The sequence below is a fragment of the Saccopteryx bilineata genome, chromosome 1, assembly GCF_036850765.1.
Source record: "Saccopteryx bilineata isolate mSacBil1 chromosome 1, mSacBil1_pri_phased_curated, whole genome shotgun sequence".
In the NCBI taxonomy this organism is placed as follows: domain Eukaryota; kingdom Metazoa; phylum Chordata; class Mammalia; order Chiroptera; family Emballonuridae; genus Saccopteryx; species Saccopteryx bilineata.
Window position 1 is genome coordinate 110,011,677 of NC_089490.1, and position 15,104 is coordinate 110,026,780.

General features: G+C 35.0%; 1 protein-coding gene across 1 annotated transcript in view; it reads right to left on the bottom strand.

Annotated features, from left to right (window-relative positions):
- LOC136319291 (NKG2-C type II integral membrane protein-like) overlaps window positions 1-7,085 on the bottom strand; it is a 28,212-nt gene extending 21,127 nt beyond the window's left edge. The window contains exons 1-2 of the mRNA XM_066252608.1: window positions 7,016-7,085; window positions 6,420-6,521 (exon numbers count right to left, since the gene is read on the bottom strand). Of these exons, the coding sequence (XP_066108705.1) occupies window positions 6,420-6,521; window positions 7,016-7,085 (172 nt within the window). The remainder of the gene's footprint in view (window positions 1-6,419; window positions 6,522-7,015) is intronic.
- Window positions 7,086-15,104: the final 8,019 nt, after the last annotated feature.

Genomic DNA, 15,104 nt, shown 5'->3' on the forward strand with positions numbered 1-15,104 from the left:
TAAAAACCAAAATGCAATATTGGACTATGGTAATGTTAATAAATTCTGATCATTAAAAAACTTCAATATGAGTCAGACCCATTGCTGGTGCAGTGGGTAGAGTATTGACCTGGGATGCTGAGGACCTAGATTTGAAACTCTGGGTCATTGACTTGAGTGCAGGCACATCCAGCTTGAGAACGGGGTTGCCAGCTTGAACTTGGGAACATAGACATGACCCGTGTGGCTGGTTTGACCAAGAGGTCATTGGCTCTGCTGAAGCTCCTTGGTCAAGGCACATATGATAAAGCTATCAAGGAATAACTAATATGCCGCTACTATGAGTTAATGATCTCATCTGTCTTTCTTCTTGTCTACCTCTGCCTCTCTCTTTCTGTGTCTCTCTAAAGTTCTCTATCTTGATACAGTAAAAAAAAGATTTCTGTAAGATAATAGAAGTGTAAATACAGCAATTTCCAACTTATAAGTGAAAAAAGAGTTCATATCCAAAATATAACAACTTTCTGGAAGAAAAAACATGCAACATAAAAGAGAAATGCTCAAGAAACTTGAACAGTCAATACTCATTTTTACAATAGAAAATTTCATTATAATTACTGCCTAGAAAGATGTATTCAATGTATCAGTAATCAGTAAAATGCCTATTAATGTCTTAATGATAGTTTTATATAATAATCAGAATTTATAGCACGATAATGCCTAAGTTTTGGATCATGAAATTATTGGGTAAAATGTGTATTTCTACAGTAAACTAGAATGCTGGGATAAGCCAAACTTTATGATGCTGCTATTTCATTCTGACACAGAGGATAATAAATTATAATTATACACATATACAATTATAATAATATAATTGTGTTTATAAATTATTATATAGTTATCAATATAATAGTTATCTTATATAAGTAGGTATGTCTTATGTAACATTTATATATCATATAAACTATTTTAAATATAACATAATATTGAAAAAAGATACATGAAGATTTTCATAAAATATTTATGATACCTACACATTAAATAAAATCTATATTCTAAGTACAATAGATTTAAAATGTCATGTATCTATAATACAGCAGTGAAAATGAATAAACTAAAGAGAAAGGCAGTAATATGGATAAATTGCAAAAATATCATACGGGAGTTAAAGGAGACACACAAAATGCATAATGAATGACTCCCTTTATATAAAGTTCAACATTAAACAAAGATAATTTGTAATATAAAAAATCAGAATAATTGTTAAGTGAGGAGGGGGAGAAGCTATGAGAAAGTGCATAGAAGTGGGGCCACTGTGGACTGGCAACTTCTGCTTCATGATCTGATTTGTAATTACATGGGGCTTTGGAGTATATAATTAATCTGTGCAACCATGATATCTTTACTTTCCATGAGGTATTGCAAAATTAAGTAGCAATGTTTATGTTAGAAATATAAAAACATTTATACAAACATGGTTGTCTCTGAAAAGCAAGACCTGGAAATTATCAAATGAGTATTAATGGCATAAAATATGAATAAAATATTAGCATCAAACAATGTAATATTAGCAGCCTTTAAAAGAAATCAACTAGCCCTGGCCGTCTGGCTCAGTGGTAGAGCATCAGCCCTGCATGTGGAAGTCCCAGGTTTGATTCCCGTTCAGGGCACACAGGAGAAGTGCCCATCTGCTTCTCCACCCCCCCTCCTTCCTCTCTGTCTCTCTCTTCCCCTCCCGCAGCCGAGGCTCCATTGGAGCAAAGATGGCCTGGGCGCTGGGGATGGCTCCTTGGCCTCTGCCCCAGGCGCTAGAATGGCTCTGGTCGCGGCAGAGCGACACCCCGGAGGGGCAGAGCATCGCCCCCTGGTGGGCAGAGCGTTGCCCCTGGTGGCCGTGCCAGGTGGATCCCAGTCGGGCGCATGCGGGCATCTGTCTGACTGTCTCTCCCCGTTTCCAGCTTCAGAAAAATACAAAAAAAAAAAAAAAAAAGAATATATACACTTCCAAGAGAAGATTCTACAGTAAATGCTTTTCATCCTACAAAATAATTAATAAATCTAAGAAAAATAAAGCAGATGTTATACTGACTATATTATATTTTCAAAAATATGTACTTATACAAACATAAAAAACATGCAAAGAACCTGAGAAATGTCTTCCATACTCTTAAGGGGAAAATCAGTCAATAGAATATGACTTTTACTGAGAAAATGTTAGAGACATTAGAAAAATATTTTAAAATAATTATAAATTTAAATGTATATATATAATAAAACTATGTTCAAATAATAATACAAAAATATAATGGCAGTGATGAAATAATTAAAGATATTAAAAACTGTATGAATGAATCAAATAAAAATTCACAGTTGAAAAATACATTATTACCTCCATTGAAAAATGTAGTACATTTACATAAATTTTGACATGCAAAAGAAGAACTGATGGCATTAAAGCAGGAGTAAAGAAATGATTAATTCCTGAGGCTAAAGAGAGATAAGTTAAATATTAATGGAGACCCAGAAGCCTTTAGAACAATATTAGGAAAACTGGCATAGGTGTGAATATTGTCTGAGAATACAAAAAGAGAAAGAAAAATAGTTTTTAAGACAAATGAACAGCCTCTTAAATTTTATGTTAAAATATATATAGACCCGTGTGTACAAACTTATTCATGAAGAAAGGATCATTTGCTAAAGATTATACTCCATTAATTAGATAATAAGAAAAGTATAAACTTCACTTCTACCATACAGCATGACAAAGACAGAAGCACAAAGAATAAATTTTCAGTGCATTATAGTTCCAAATGTATGTTAATCATTAATTAAGAAGATAAACCCTAAGAGTAATGTAGTTGATTACCTTTATGAATATTGACTATGTTTTGATGGGCCCCCTATAATCACTAACAGGCAAAATAAGATATTGGATCAGGGTAACATTAATATATTTAGGTCATGAAAAGATTCCAATATGAGAATAATAATGTAAATAACAGTCAAAAGAGCTATTTCTGTCTTATAAAGTAAAAAAAGGTCTCATGCCCCAAATATAACAATTTCTAGAAAGGAAAAAATCAGGCAAGACACAGGGGAAATCGGCAAGAGACATGAACAGTCACTTCTCATTCTCACAACAGAGAATCTCATAATGATTACTGCCTAGATGATGTGCTCAGTCTCTCAGTAATCAGGAAAATACCTCTAAATGTCATAATGATATACTTTCATATACTGATCAAAACGTATAGCATTTAAATTCCTGACAGTGCTTAGTGTTGGATAAAAAATTATTGGATAAAATGTATATTAACATAATAAACAAGAAAGTGGTGGGATAATCTAATAAATTTTTCATATGCATATATTGATGAACCTGCTATTTCCATTTGATACATAGAGGTTAATAAATTATAAATATACACTTTTATAATTACAATATAATAATAAAGTTGTTTTTATAAATTATTATTATAAATTTATTTTTGCTACATAAATATATATGTAGCATTTATCTGTAATGTACATTATTTTAAATACAATATATTTCAGAAAAATATACAAGAATTTTTGTAAAATAATTATTTATAATGCAGACACATTAAAAGCAACTATATTCTTAGTAGAAAAAATAAAATATCACATGTATACAATATAGCAGGAAAAATCAACAAACTAAAGATTAAGGCAATAATACAGATAAATTGCAAAAATATTATATGGAAGTTTAAGGAAACATCAAATACATAATGAATGACTCCCTTTATATAAAGTTCAACATGAAGCAAAAATAATTTTTCATATAAAAATCAAAATAATGGGTAAATGAGAAAGTGGAGAAGCTATGAGAAGGTGCACAGGAGCAGGGCTACTGCGGACTGGCCACTTCCACTTCATGATCTGATTTGTAATTTCCTTGGGCTTTGCAGGTCGGAATTAATCTGCACAGTCACGATATCTTTACTTTCCATGACGTATAGCAAAATTAAGTAGCAAAGTTTACATTAGAAAAACAAAGGAATTATAGAAGCATGGATGTTTCTGATAAGCAAGAACTGGAAATTATCAAATGAGCATTAATGACATAAAATATGTATAAATAAAATATAGTCAAACAATGTAATATTACCAGCCTTTAAAAGAAATAAACCACTAATATATACAAAATAGGAATGAATTCTACAAATATAGACTAAATTAACCTGGTAAACAAAATGCTGGAAACAATTAAAATCTTACCACTTCTTCTTCATTATCTATGTAGAGGAGGCTAGAGTTCTTGGAAGCACAGGCAAGTAAACTTTCATTCCAGGCTTTTCTTTCAGTACTAATGTAATAGCAGTTGTTGGAATACAGTAACCACTCCTTTGGACAATGACCACAGTGATATGCTGAAGAAAGATCATGACTTATTATCCAAAAACCATTTAAATTTTAAATAATTAATTTACATATTTATACAGGCATGGACACATTTGTGCAGAACATATGGATACACCCTCACCGGCTGGTCCATGTAAAAGCAAACACACTCACACACACTCACAGGGAAGGGTCAGCCTCTCATTCCCTAATCTATGTGCTCGTATGAAGCAAACATACAAACAAATGTATCTGCTCTCAACATGTACTGAATGTCAATGAATGAAGCCACATTTGTAGAATACAAAAATTATTTTGAGTAATTGGTAATCATGGGTATGATAATTTGAATAAATATTTTTTTCTACTGTTGCATAAAATCTCTCTTCTGTACCCATTATTTATAAACATTCATTGCTTAGTATTATAATTTATGTTCCCCTCCCTCCCAGAAAACTATGGTTTTGTTGATTACTTTATATCAGATACAAAGTATGAACTGTTCTAATATCACAACTTACAAAATAATGTTACCTGTCTGGTTCTTGGTTGTCAAGGAGAAATTATTTTTTTCCTGGTTTTCATTAGCTAGGAAAAAAAAGAAATTTTTACAAAATAACCAATTTTGACATAAATAATATTATAATATATATGTTTCTACATTAAAATATGATGTATTGTCTAGGACTAGAATAATTTAGAAAAATTGATTTTACTAAAAAATATGTTGAAGCGCCTGACCAGGCAGTGGTGCAGTGGATAGAGCGTTGAACTGGGATACCGAGGACTCAGGTTCAAGACCCTGAGGTGCCAGCTTGAACGTGGGCTCATCTGGTTTGAGCAAAAGTTCACCAGCTTGGACCCAATGTTGCTGGCTCGAGCAAGGGGTCACTCGGTCTGCTGAAGGCCCACCGTCAAGGCACAAATGAGAAAGCAATCAATGAACAACTATGTGTCGCAATGCGCAACAAAAAACTAATGACTGATGCTTCTCATCTCTCTATTCCTGTCTGTCTATCCCTGTTTATCTCTCTCTCTGACTCTCTCTCTGTCTCTGTTAAAAAAAATAACATGTTGAAGCAATGATGATTTCAGGAAAAAAATAATTCAAAAGCCTAGTAAACCAAACTTTATCTCTTTTGCATTTGGATTAAGCAATCTCAAAAATAAATTTGTTTTTCTAAATAATGTGCCTAAAGCATCCTTGAGTTATAAAATCAAAATATATGTGGATATACAGTGTGTCCATAAAGTTATAATGCACTTTTGACCGGTCACAGGAAAGCAACAAAAGATGATAGAAATGTGAAATCTGCACTAAATAAAAGAAAAACATTCCCAGTTTCTGTAGGATGATGTGGCAGCATGTGTGCATGCGCAGATGATGATGTAACACCGTGTATACAGTGGAGCAGGCCACGGCTATGCCAGTTGAGATGTGGACGATACAGAGGAAAGTTCAGTGTGTTCTGTGGCTCACTAAATTTGAATCCGTGACCAAAGTGCAACGTGAATATCAGTGCGTTTATAACGAAGCGCCATGACATTAATCACTTAAAACAGGGAATCACAGACATTATTCACTCTGTTACACCAGACGTCCTTACCGGTGTGTGGCAAGAACTTCACTATTGTTTGGATGTGTGTAGCGCAACAAATGGAGCCCACATCAAACTGCACTGAATAGGTATGAAATTGGAAGAGTTTTCCTTTTATTTGGTGCAGATTTCACATTTCTATCATCTTTTGTTGCTTTCCTGTGACCAGTCAAAAGTGCACCATAACTTTATGGACACACTGTAATATGAACACACACACACACACACACACACACATACAGAGAGTAATATATATATATATATATATATATATATATATATATATATATATATATATAAACTACTCTCTAAAATCATTTTGATATATATATCCTGGATAAATATAAAATAACTATTTCACACTTATTCTAAATGCATACTTTGAAATCAGAGTTCTATTCCATAATATTTTGAAATTTATGGGTCATTGAGATCCAATCAAGTGAGAAGTTCTCTTAAAATATAGCAACAACTTACTCACGGGAATGAAATGCAACACTCTTACTACAGCATAAATCAAGATGAGACAGACGACTCCCAGGATTCCAGCAATGAGCTTCTCTGGAGGTGATGGTGAACCTGCAGAGAGAGAAAGGAGGAATGGAGACATTACTTATATAGTTTATATAAAAGAGAACCCACATGCACAGGGAATCATATACATTATCTTGAACCCCAAAAACATATCTCCCACTGTAATCTTCGTCTTAGAATACACCACTGCATTTTCAGTAAATATAATGCTGCATGAGCTGCTGGTCAAGGACTACACCTTACAACAATTCTGAATAAAATTTATTCTCAGATTTCATATTAGAACACTGCATCCCAACCTTAGGTTCTGATCCTCACAAATGAAAAATAGGCGAGCTAATGGCCTACTCATTCCCCTACACCTCCCCATGACATCTGCACATCGTAGAACAGTTATACTGTGTGTGTATTAAATGTGTCATTTTTGCAGTGGTCATTCTTGTCATTCCATTGAAAACTTGGAGATGTGTTTTGAAAGTTTATTACCACATAAAATATTTGCTGTTCAGTTTTTAAAATGGAGCTTTTCATACCCTTACCTCTCACTTGCTGTCCCCTTCTGTCCTTGGCCAGACTCATTTCTGAGTAGTTTTCTTGTTGGATCTCCATCTCTGCAGCTGAGTCAGACCAGGGATGGTGCCTATGATAACAATACCTGAGTGGTAAGTAAATGATATGAATAATGACAAGATCCCTACGATAGTCACTGTGGGTGGAGTCTGAGATAAGTAAAGGCACTCACTTTTCCTTTGGCCAATGTGAAGTCTTGTTCTAATTTACTTAAAGATTTAAATAAGTATTTCATAATAGAACAATGGCTCTTAAAATGCTATTTTATATTTAACACAATATTATTGTTTGAAGCAATAACTTAGTGAAGAATAGAAAAAGTCAGAATAATAATATGTTAATAAAAGTCAGAGTCCACTGAATAACTTTAACACTATTAGAATAACTGTGAAAATTAAAAGGCTGTATAGAAAGAAATACAATTTTTATGACAATTTTGAAATGCATCAATGGTCAAAATTGAGAGTTCTAAAGTTGGGAGACTAGTGGTGTTCCCATATTTAGCAATTTCTTGTATATAAAGTTTTTATTTAGTCAAATTTATTTACTAAGGGTAGATGAGAAACTATCAAATAATATTTTAATTTAAATCATGCAGTTTTGAAAACTTAAAATTTAATGAAATATATGCTGTAAAACATTACATGACACACTAAAGTTAACCAAAACTTAATAAATAATAAAGCAAAAGAACAATAAAGAATTTTAAAAAATACTTAGTTTACACAAGTAACTTAAATTTATTTAATGGTTAAGATATGAAATCATAAAATAATAAATACATATGTAGTCAATTATGAAAAATCACTCGGTGCAAAATTCCAGAAACATCTTATGGCTGTCAGAGTCAGTAGATAACTTTAATGTTGAGGCAAATAAAATAAATCAGACACTGTAATTTAGTAATTCAGTTACTGGGCTTCATAACTGTGAAATCTAGAAAAATTTTCGCTTTGAAATTTGTAATGTATGACATTTCAAATTTATTAAGTGTCTAGAATTGAACTCATTAATCTAAAGTGAGAACAAAAATTTGTACAATACAGTGCATATAAAACACTTAAAATTCAAGCTAACATTTATAACTTTTAGAAATGTAACTCATTGTAATTATTTTAACACAGTTACCATGCTACTATTTCTGATCATATCAGATAATGTAATATAATTCATTCTACAGCAGCCTCTTATCAGTGTGCCATCTGTTTTTGTAACATTTTATCCAATTTCTAAAAGGTCTTTTAATCATTTATAACTAAGTTTAAATAAACATTTTTCAGAGGTTCTTAAATAGAAATTTGTATTACAAAACAGATTTTATTTAATTGAATTGCATTTAGGAGGAATTATGTTTGACCTTCACAATTTGGTCAATTCATTTCAAGAATCAATTTTTAAGTCTGGGGTAAATAAAAATAATATACATATAGAGTTATATTTATTAATTACAAAATCCAAAATTACCAGTCTTTCTCTTCATGCTATGGGATGTCATTTTAAGTTATATTGGTTTTCAAACCCAAATACACCCAAATGCATGCTCTTTAGTAATTTTTCACAGCTAAAAATTGAAATATTTTGATACCTTTCAACATATTTCATATTTTACTCTCTTTACCCTAATTTGTACAATAAGGACACCAATATTTTCATAGATTTGTTTGTATATTAATGGTACTTCTGTTGTATCACGTCTAGCCTGTGTAATTTCCCTTAAATGAATTGGGCCATTGAGAGAGAGAGGAGTAGAGACACATACCTGTGTGAGTCAGAAAGCCGTGCATCCTTTACGGGGAGACCAGGGTGTTCCTGTGACCAAACAGTATCTGTGGTTCAGAAGCTGCCCTGTGAAGACTGATGGTGAGGCTAAGGAAAAAAAGGTTGATTTCTCATCACTGCACCACTTAAAGTTTGGACAGGAAATTCTTACACTTGGGCAATTTTGAAGCTGATTTAATTCAGCATACCCTCAGAATATAAGACACTTTGAGCCTATAGTGTGTCACTAATTTGTCTATTGGTAAGTGCCTCTAAGAAATTTTTATTTCTGAAACAAATGATTTGACAATTCACATTTTTAACTTATTTCTGTTCTAAAATCACACACACTAAAAACTGGGGCCTTGTTCAGAGTATCTGAGAGGGCAGTTCTGTGTTAATCTTCTGAGATAACTCCATTCTGCTATCCACAGTGACTGCCCCCACTTGCATTCCCATCAACAATACACCAGGATTCCCTTTTCTCCACATCCTCACTAAAACTTGTTTGTGGACTTACTGATGATAACATTGTAACAGTTGTGAAGCGATATGTCATTGTGATTTTAATTTGCCTTTCTCTGACGATTAGTGATGTTGAACATCTTTTCATATGTCTATTGTCTTATTTTGAGAAGTGTTTAGTCACATTTCTTGTCCATTTTTTCATTGGAGTGTTTGTTTTTTATTTCGAGTATTATAAGTTCTTATACATTATGGCTATTAAGCCCTTATCAGATGAACTGATAAGTATGTTCTCCCATTCAGTTGGTTGTCTTTTTATTTTGTTGACGGTTTCTTTTGCAGTGCAAGAACTTTTTGGTTTGATGTGATCACAATTATTTACCATTTTTTGTTTCCCTTGCCTGAATTAATATATCAGAAAAACTATTGCTATGAGAAATGTGTGAGATTTTATTGCTACTGCTTTATGAACCAGCAATTTCACTTCTGGAAATATAGCCAAAGAAACCTAAAACACAAATTCAAATGAGTATATGCATTACTTTATTGCAGCAATATTTACAATAGCCGGAATATGGAATCGTACCTAGTATCCATCAGTAGATGAGTGGGTAAAAAATCTGTGGTATATTTACACAATGGAATACTACTCAGCCATAAAAAGAAAATCTTACCTTCTGCAACAGCACAGATGGACTTGGAGATTATTATGCTAAATTAAATAAGCCTGTCAGAGCCCTGGCCAATTGGCTCAGTGGTAGAGTGTCGGCCTGGCATGTAGTAGTCCCGAGTTTAATTTCCGGCCAGGGCACACAGGAGAAGTGCCCATCTGCTTCTCCACCTCTCTCCTTCTCCTTCCTCTCTGTCTCTCTCTTCCCCTCCCACAGCTCTATGGCCTCTGCCTCAGGCTCTAAAATGGTTATGGTTGCAACAGAGCGACACCCCAGATGGGCAGAGCATCGCCCCTTGGTGGGCAGAGCATCGCCTTCTGGTGGGCATGCCGGGTGGATCCCGGTCAGGCACATGCGGGAGTCTGTCTGACTGCCTCCCCATTTTCAACTTCAGAAAAATACAAAAAAATAAAATAAATAAATAAGCCTGTCAGAAAAAGATAAGTACCATATGACATTACTTATATGTGAAATCTAATTAACCAAATAAACTAAAAAACGTAGAAACAGACTCATTGATACTGATAACAAACTGACAGATGTAGGAAGGGAAAAGGTTTGGAGACTGGCAGAAAAAGGTAAAGGGATTAAACAGGAAAAACTCATAGAGACAGACAACACTATAGAGATTTCAAGAGAGAAAGGTGGTGAGAGGCTGGAGAGGAGTATAAAGGGGAGGATAAATGGTGATGGAAGGAGACTTGACTTGTTTTGGTGAATACATAATACAATATACAGATATGTATTGTGAAATTGTACTCCTGAAACATACACTTTTATTAAACACAGAATTTTATTACTGCAAACAAATACAATAAAAAAAAGAGTACAAGAATAAAAGCTATCTTAGAAGTTTAAGTTCTACTCTTCAGTACTTTTTAGCAATGTTGTGAAATAATGGCCTTACTTAATTTTATTTTTACAGTCATTATGTTATTTATATTATAATGGAAGTAATAAAAAATAGTAATCCCATTAACAATAGGTACATAATGGTAGTTGTTATTAATACTCTAAAGAACTGCTACATTTTTAACTTATGGTAACTGTCACAAATATTACTTTCCAAACATATCTACTCTGCCCTACTTCTGAAAAATCACTGCATTCTATTTTATTATGTTTACATAAATCACTAATATTTCCCCTGAGTAAAATAAATACCATTTCGAAGGACTAAATATTAAGCAACATTAAACCATTCCATAATGTAATAAATTAAAATATTAAATTACCACTCATTATACTATTCATTAACTCATCTTACCATTACAATTAGTTGTCTGTATTTAAATACATATATTTGTTTTGAATGTCAAAGCCCAACCAACTATGTAAGAAGATAGCAAATACAATTTTAAAAAATGTTATCTATGTGAAACTAGGGAGGGCAGAAAAAGTAGACTTTGAAAACACAAGTTAAAAGAAACATTAATATCAGAGGTAATAAAACATTAAATCTAAATTATTTAATGTATATCAGATGAAATTGTTTTCATCCTTGTCATATTATATCATAAAAAGTAGAAATGTTTATATATCATTGGTAATTAAATTTATATGAAAAGTACCATGTGATTCAGCAATCACATTTCTAGGTATATATCAAAGAAAATGACATAATTGTTTTGAAGAGATATGCATACTTTTCTGTTTATTGAAATATTCTTCACCTTAGGTGAAGTATAAAAGCAACCTTAGTGTTTTCACTGGATGAATGGATAAAGAAAATTTTATGCACATACACACACATGCACACATCCAACACAGAATGTACTATCATTCAGCCATGAGGGAAAAAATTTTCTGTCATTTGAGACAGGGATGAACTTGAAAATATTTTGCTTCCTGAAATAAGCTACACAGAGGAAGTAAAATATTTTATGGTATTATATATATGAGAAATTTAAAAATATCAAATTTGTAGAAAAGTGATTGACAAGGTCTGGGATGGAGAAAATAAGGGAGATTGGTAAAGGCTACAAACAAAAAACATGTATACAGGAGGAGGAGTCTTGGTGGGCCCAGCCAGTTTTATAAGGAGAGTGGAGAGAATGCAGTGCTGAAGAAGAAGTGAATTTTGCAGGAGGGGGAAGATACCAGGTCCCAAAATTAAGGTGCATTTTATACATGGGAACAACTTATAAATGAGGAAATAAGGAGTCTTGGAAAACAAGATGGCGATGGAGTAGGTGGATGTACCACCTTCTACCTCACAGAACCAAAGTGGATTACAAGATAATTTTAAGAACCATCATCTGGAGAAACCAACTTTGGACTAAACTATGAGGACTTTTTAACCAAGGAACACTGAAGAAGCCATACTAAGACTGGTAAGAAAAGCAGAAATGTGGAGAGGGCTGCTCAGCTCCCTGGAGTGAACGGCAGCCGGGAGAGACTTGCGTGGCTGGAAGTGAGTTTAGCAGAGTGGGGAGGGTCCTGAGTCCCAGGAACAAAGCCCCAGACTGCAGCCCCAGAGCCTGGAAGAGGCGTATGGACAATATTTAGCTAAAAACAAGAAAGGATACTGTTTGTGAGAAAGAGACAGATTTCTCAGACCCAGGATTCATTTTAAAGGGACCACGCAGAAAACCTCTCTCACAACCACTCACCCAGGGCTCCGGGGGATGGGGAGAGAGGAGAGGACTGAAGTAGCAGGAACAGAGTGTAATCTAGGAGGCACAGGGGGAAACATTTTGAGACACAGACACCCTAACACCTGGGACGAGTAACTCCCCAAATCTAAGTGAATATTTCCCCTGGAAACAGCAATACCAGCAAAGGGAAGTGGGACACCAGCCAAACAAGCTCTCCAGCAGCACTCAGAGCAGAGTTGCTTAGAAGGAGGAAGCTTTCGAGTCTTAGGGTCTAAGCTGCAGTGCCCCCAGCCACACAGCTGAGGACTCACCTGAGGGTGGGCGGTGGCAGGATGCAGAAGTGTGGTTCTGTCAGCAATGACAGAAGCCGGCTGGCCACCACTGAGGCCCAGGTGTAAGCTCAGTCTTGCCTGACTGGGGAGGAGGGGATGTGCAAAAGTGGTCAAGCCCAGCTGCGAGCTGCCTGCAGTCCATCCTGTGGGGGAAGGGCAGGAGCCCCAGAAGGGGTGGAGACCCACCCTTGAGCAGGGGCACAGGAGCACAGCCTTGCCCCACCCACAGAACCAAAGCTTGTGGCCTGACTTGGGAGCCGGCTTCTCTCACAGAGGTGAGCCAAAAGCCTAGAACAGGCAGAGTCCCACTACTGAGTGTGGGCACACAGTCCCGCCCGGCCTGTGGAGCCAAGGCTTGCAGCCATCCCATGTGTGGGCTCCACCTGCAGGGGTGGGGCAAAAGCCCTGAATCAGGGAAGACCCACAGCTGAGTAAAGGTGCTCACTGCTGCCCTCAGGACTAAACATAACACCACCCATGGGAGCTGGGCGAAGGCCAAGGCCATGAACTTCTACACCCGAGCACTTGATCACAGCCACTCCTGTGAAGGAGAGGTGGAAACCATAGCAACAATTCCAGTGGGCATGCACTGTCAACGCCCATACCCAAATGCCCTAGGCAGCAACAGCAGAGGGGGTGCTGGGCCTGCAGACAGACCACACCTAGGGAACACAGAGGCCACACCCAGTAGACTCCAGTGGCCAAATTCTTCTTTTACACAGACAAAAATGAGAAGGTAGAGAAATGCAACACAAATGAATCAAGAGAAATACCCAGGAAAGAACTTGAATGAGTCACATATAACCAAATTACCAGATGCAGAGTTTAAAATAAGGATTGTTAGGATGCTCAAAGATATTAGAACAACAATAGATGGTCGTTACAAACACCTAAATAAAGAGATAACAAGGGTGAGATCAGCAGCAATACTATAATAGTAGGGAATTTCAATACCTGCACTAACATCATTAGATAGATCCTCAAGAAAGAAAATTAACAAAGAAACAGCAGACTTAAAAGACATACTAGGTCATCTCCATTTAATAGATATCTTCAGAACCTTTCACCCTAAACAGCAGAATATACATTCTTTTCAAGTGCTCATGGTACATTCTCTAGGATAGACCACATGTTAGGGCACAAAAGCAGTCTCAACAAATTTAAGAAGATTGAAATCGTATCAAGCACTTTCTCTGATCACAATGGCATAAAACTAGAAATCAACCACAACAGAAAAACTGAAAAATACTCAAACACTTGAAAACTAAATAGCATGTTATTAAATAACGAATGGGTTAACAATAAGATCAAAGAAGAAATTAAAAAAATTCCTAGAAATGAATGGTAATGAGCATACATCAACTCAAAATTTATGGGACACAGAAAAAGCAGTCCTGAGAGGGAAGTTCATAGCATTACAGGCATATCTTAAGAAGCTAGAAAACTCTCAAATAAACAACTTGACCCTGCATCTAAAAGAACTAGAAAAAGAACATCAAGTAAAGCCCAGAGCTAGTAGAAGGAAGGAAATAATAAAGATCAGAGCAGAAATAAATGACATGGACGCTACAGAAACAATACAAAGGATCAATGAAACTAGGAGCTGGTTCTTTGAAAAGGTAAACAAGATCGATGATCCTTTAACCAGACTCACCAAGAAAAAAAGAGAGAGGACTCAAATAAATAAAATTAGAAAGGAGAGTGGAGAAATAACAACTGACACAACAGAAATACAAAGGATTGTAAGAAAATACTATGAAGAACTGTACGCCAAAAAACTAGACAACCTAGATGAAATGGACAAATTTCTTGAAACATATAATCTTCCAAATATCAATCTGGAAGAATCAGAAAACCTAAAAGACAAATTGCAACAAATGAGATTGAAACAGTTATCAAAAAACTCCCAAAAAGGAAAAGTCCTGGGCCTAATGGCTTCACAGGTGAATTTCACCAAATATTCAAAGAAAAACTAACTCCTATCCTTCTCAAGCTATTTCAAAAACTCAAGAGGAAGGAAGATTTCCAAGTTTCTTTTATGAGGCGAGTATAATTCTTATTTCAAAACCAGGCAAAGACAACACAAAGAAAGATAATTATAGGCCAATATCCCTGATGAATTTAGGTGCTAAAATCCTTAACAAAATATTAGCAAACCAGATTCAGCAATATTGAAAAAAATCACACACCATGAACAAGTGAGATTTATTCTTGGGAGGCAAGGCTGGTACAATA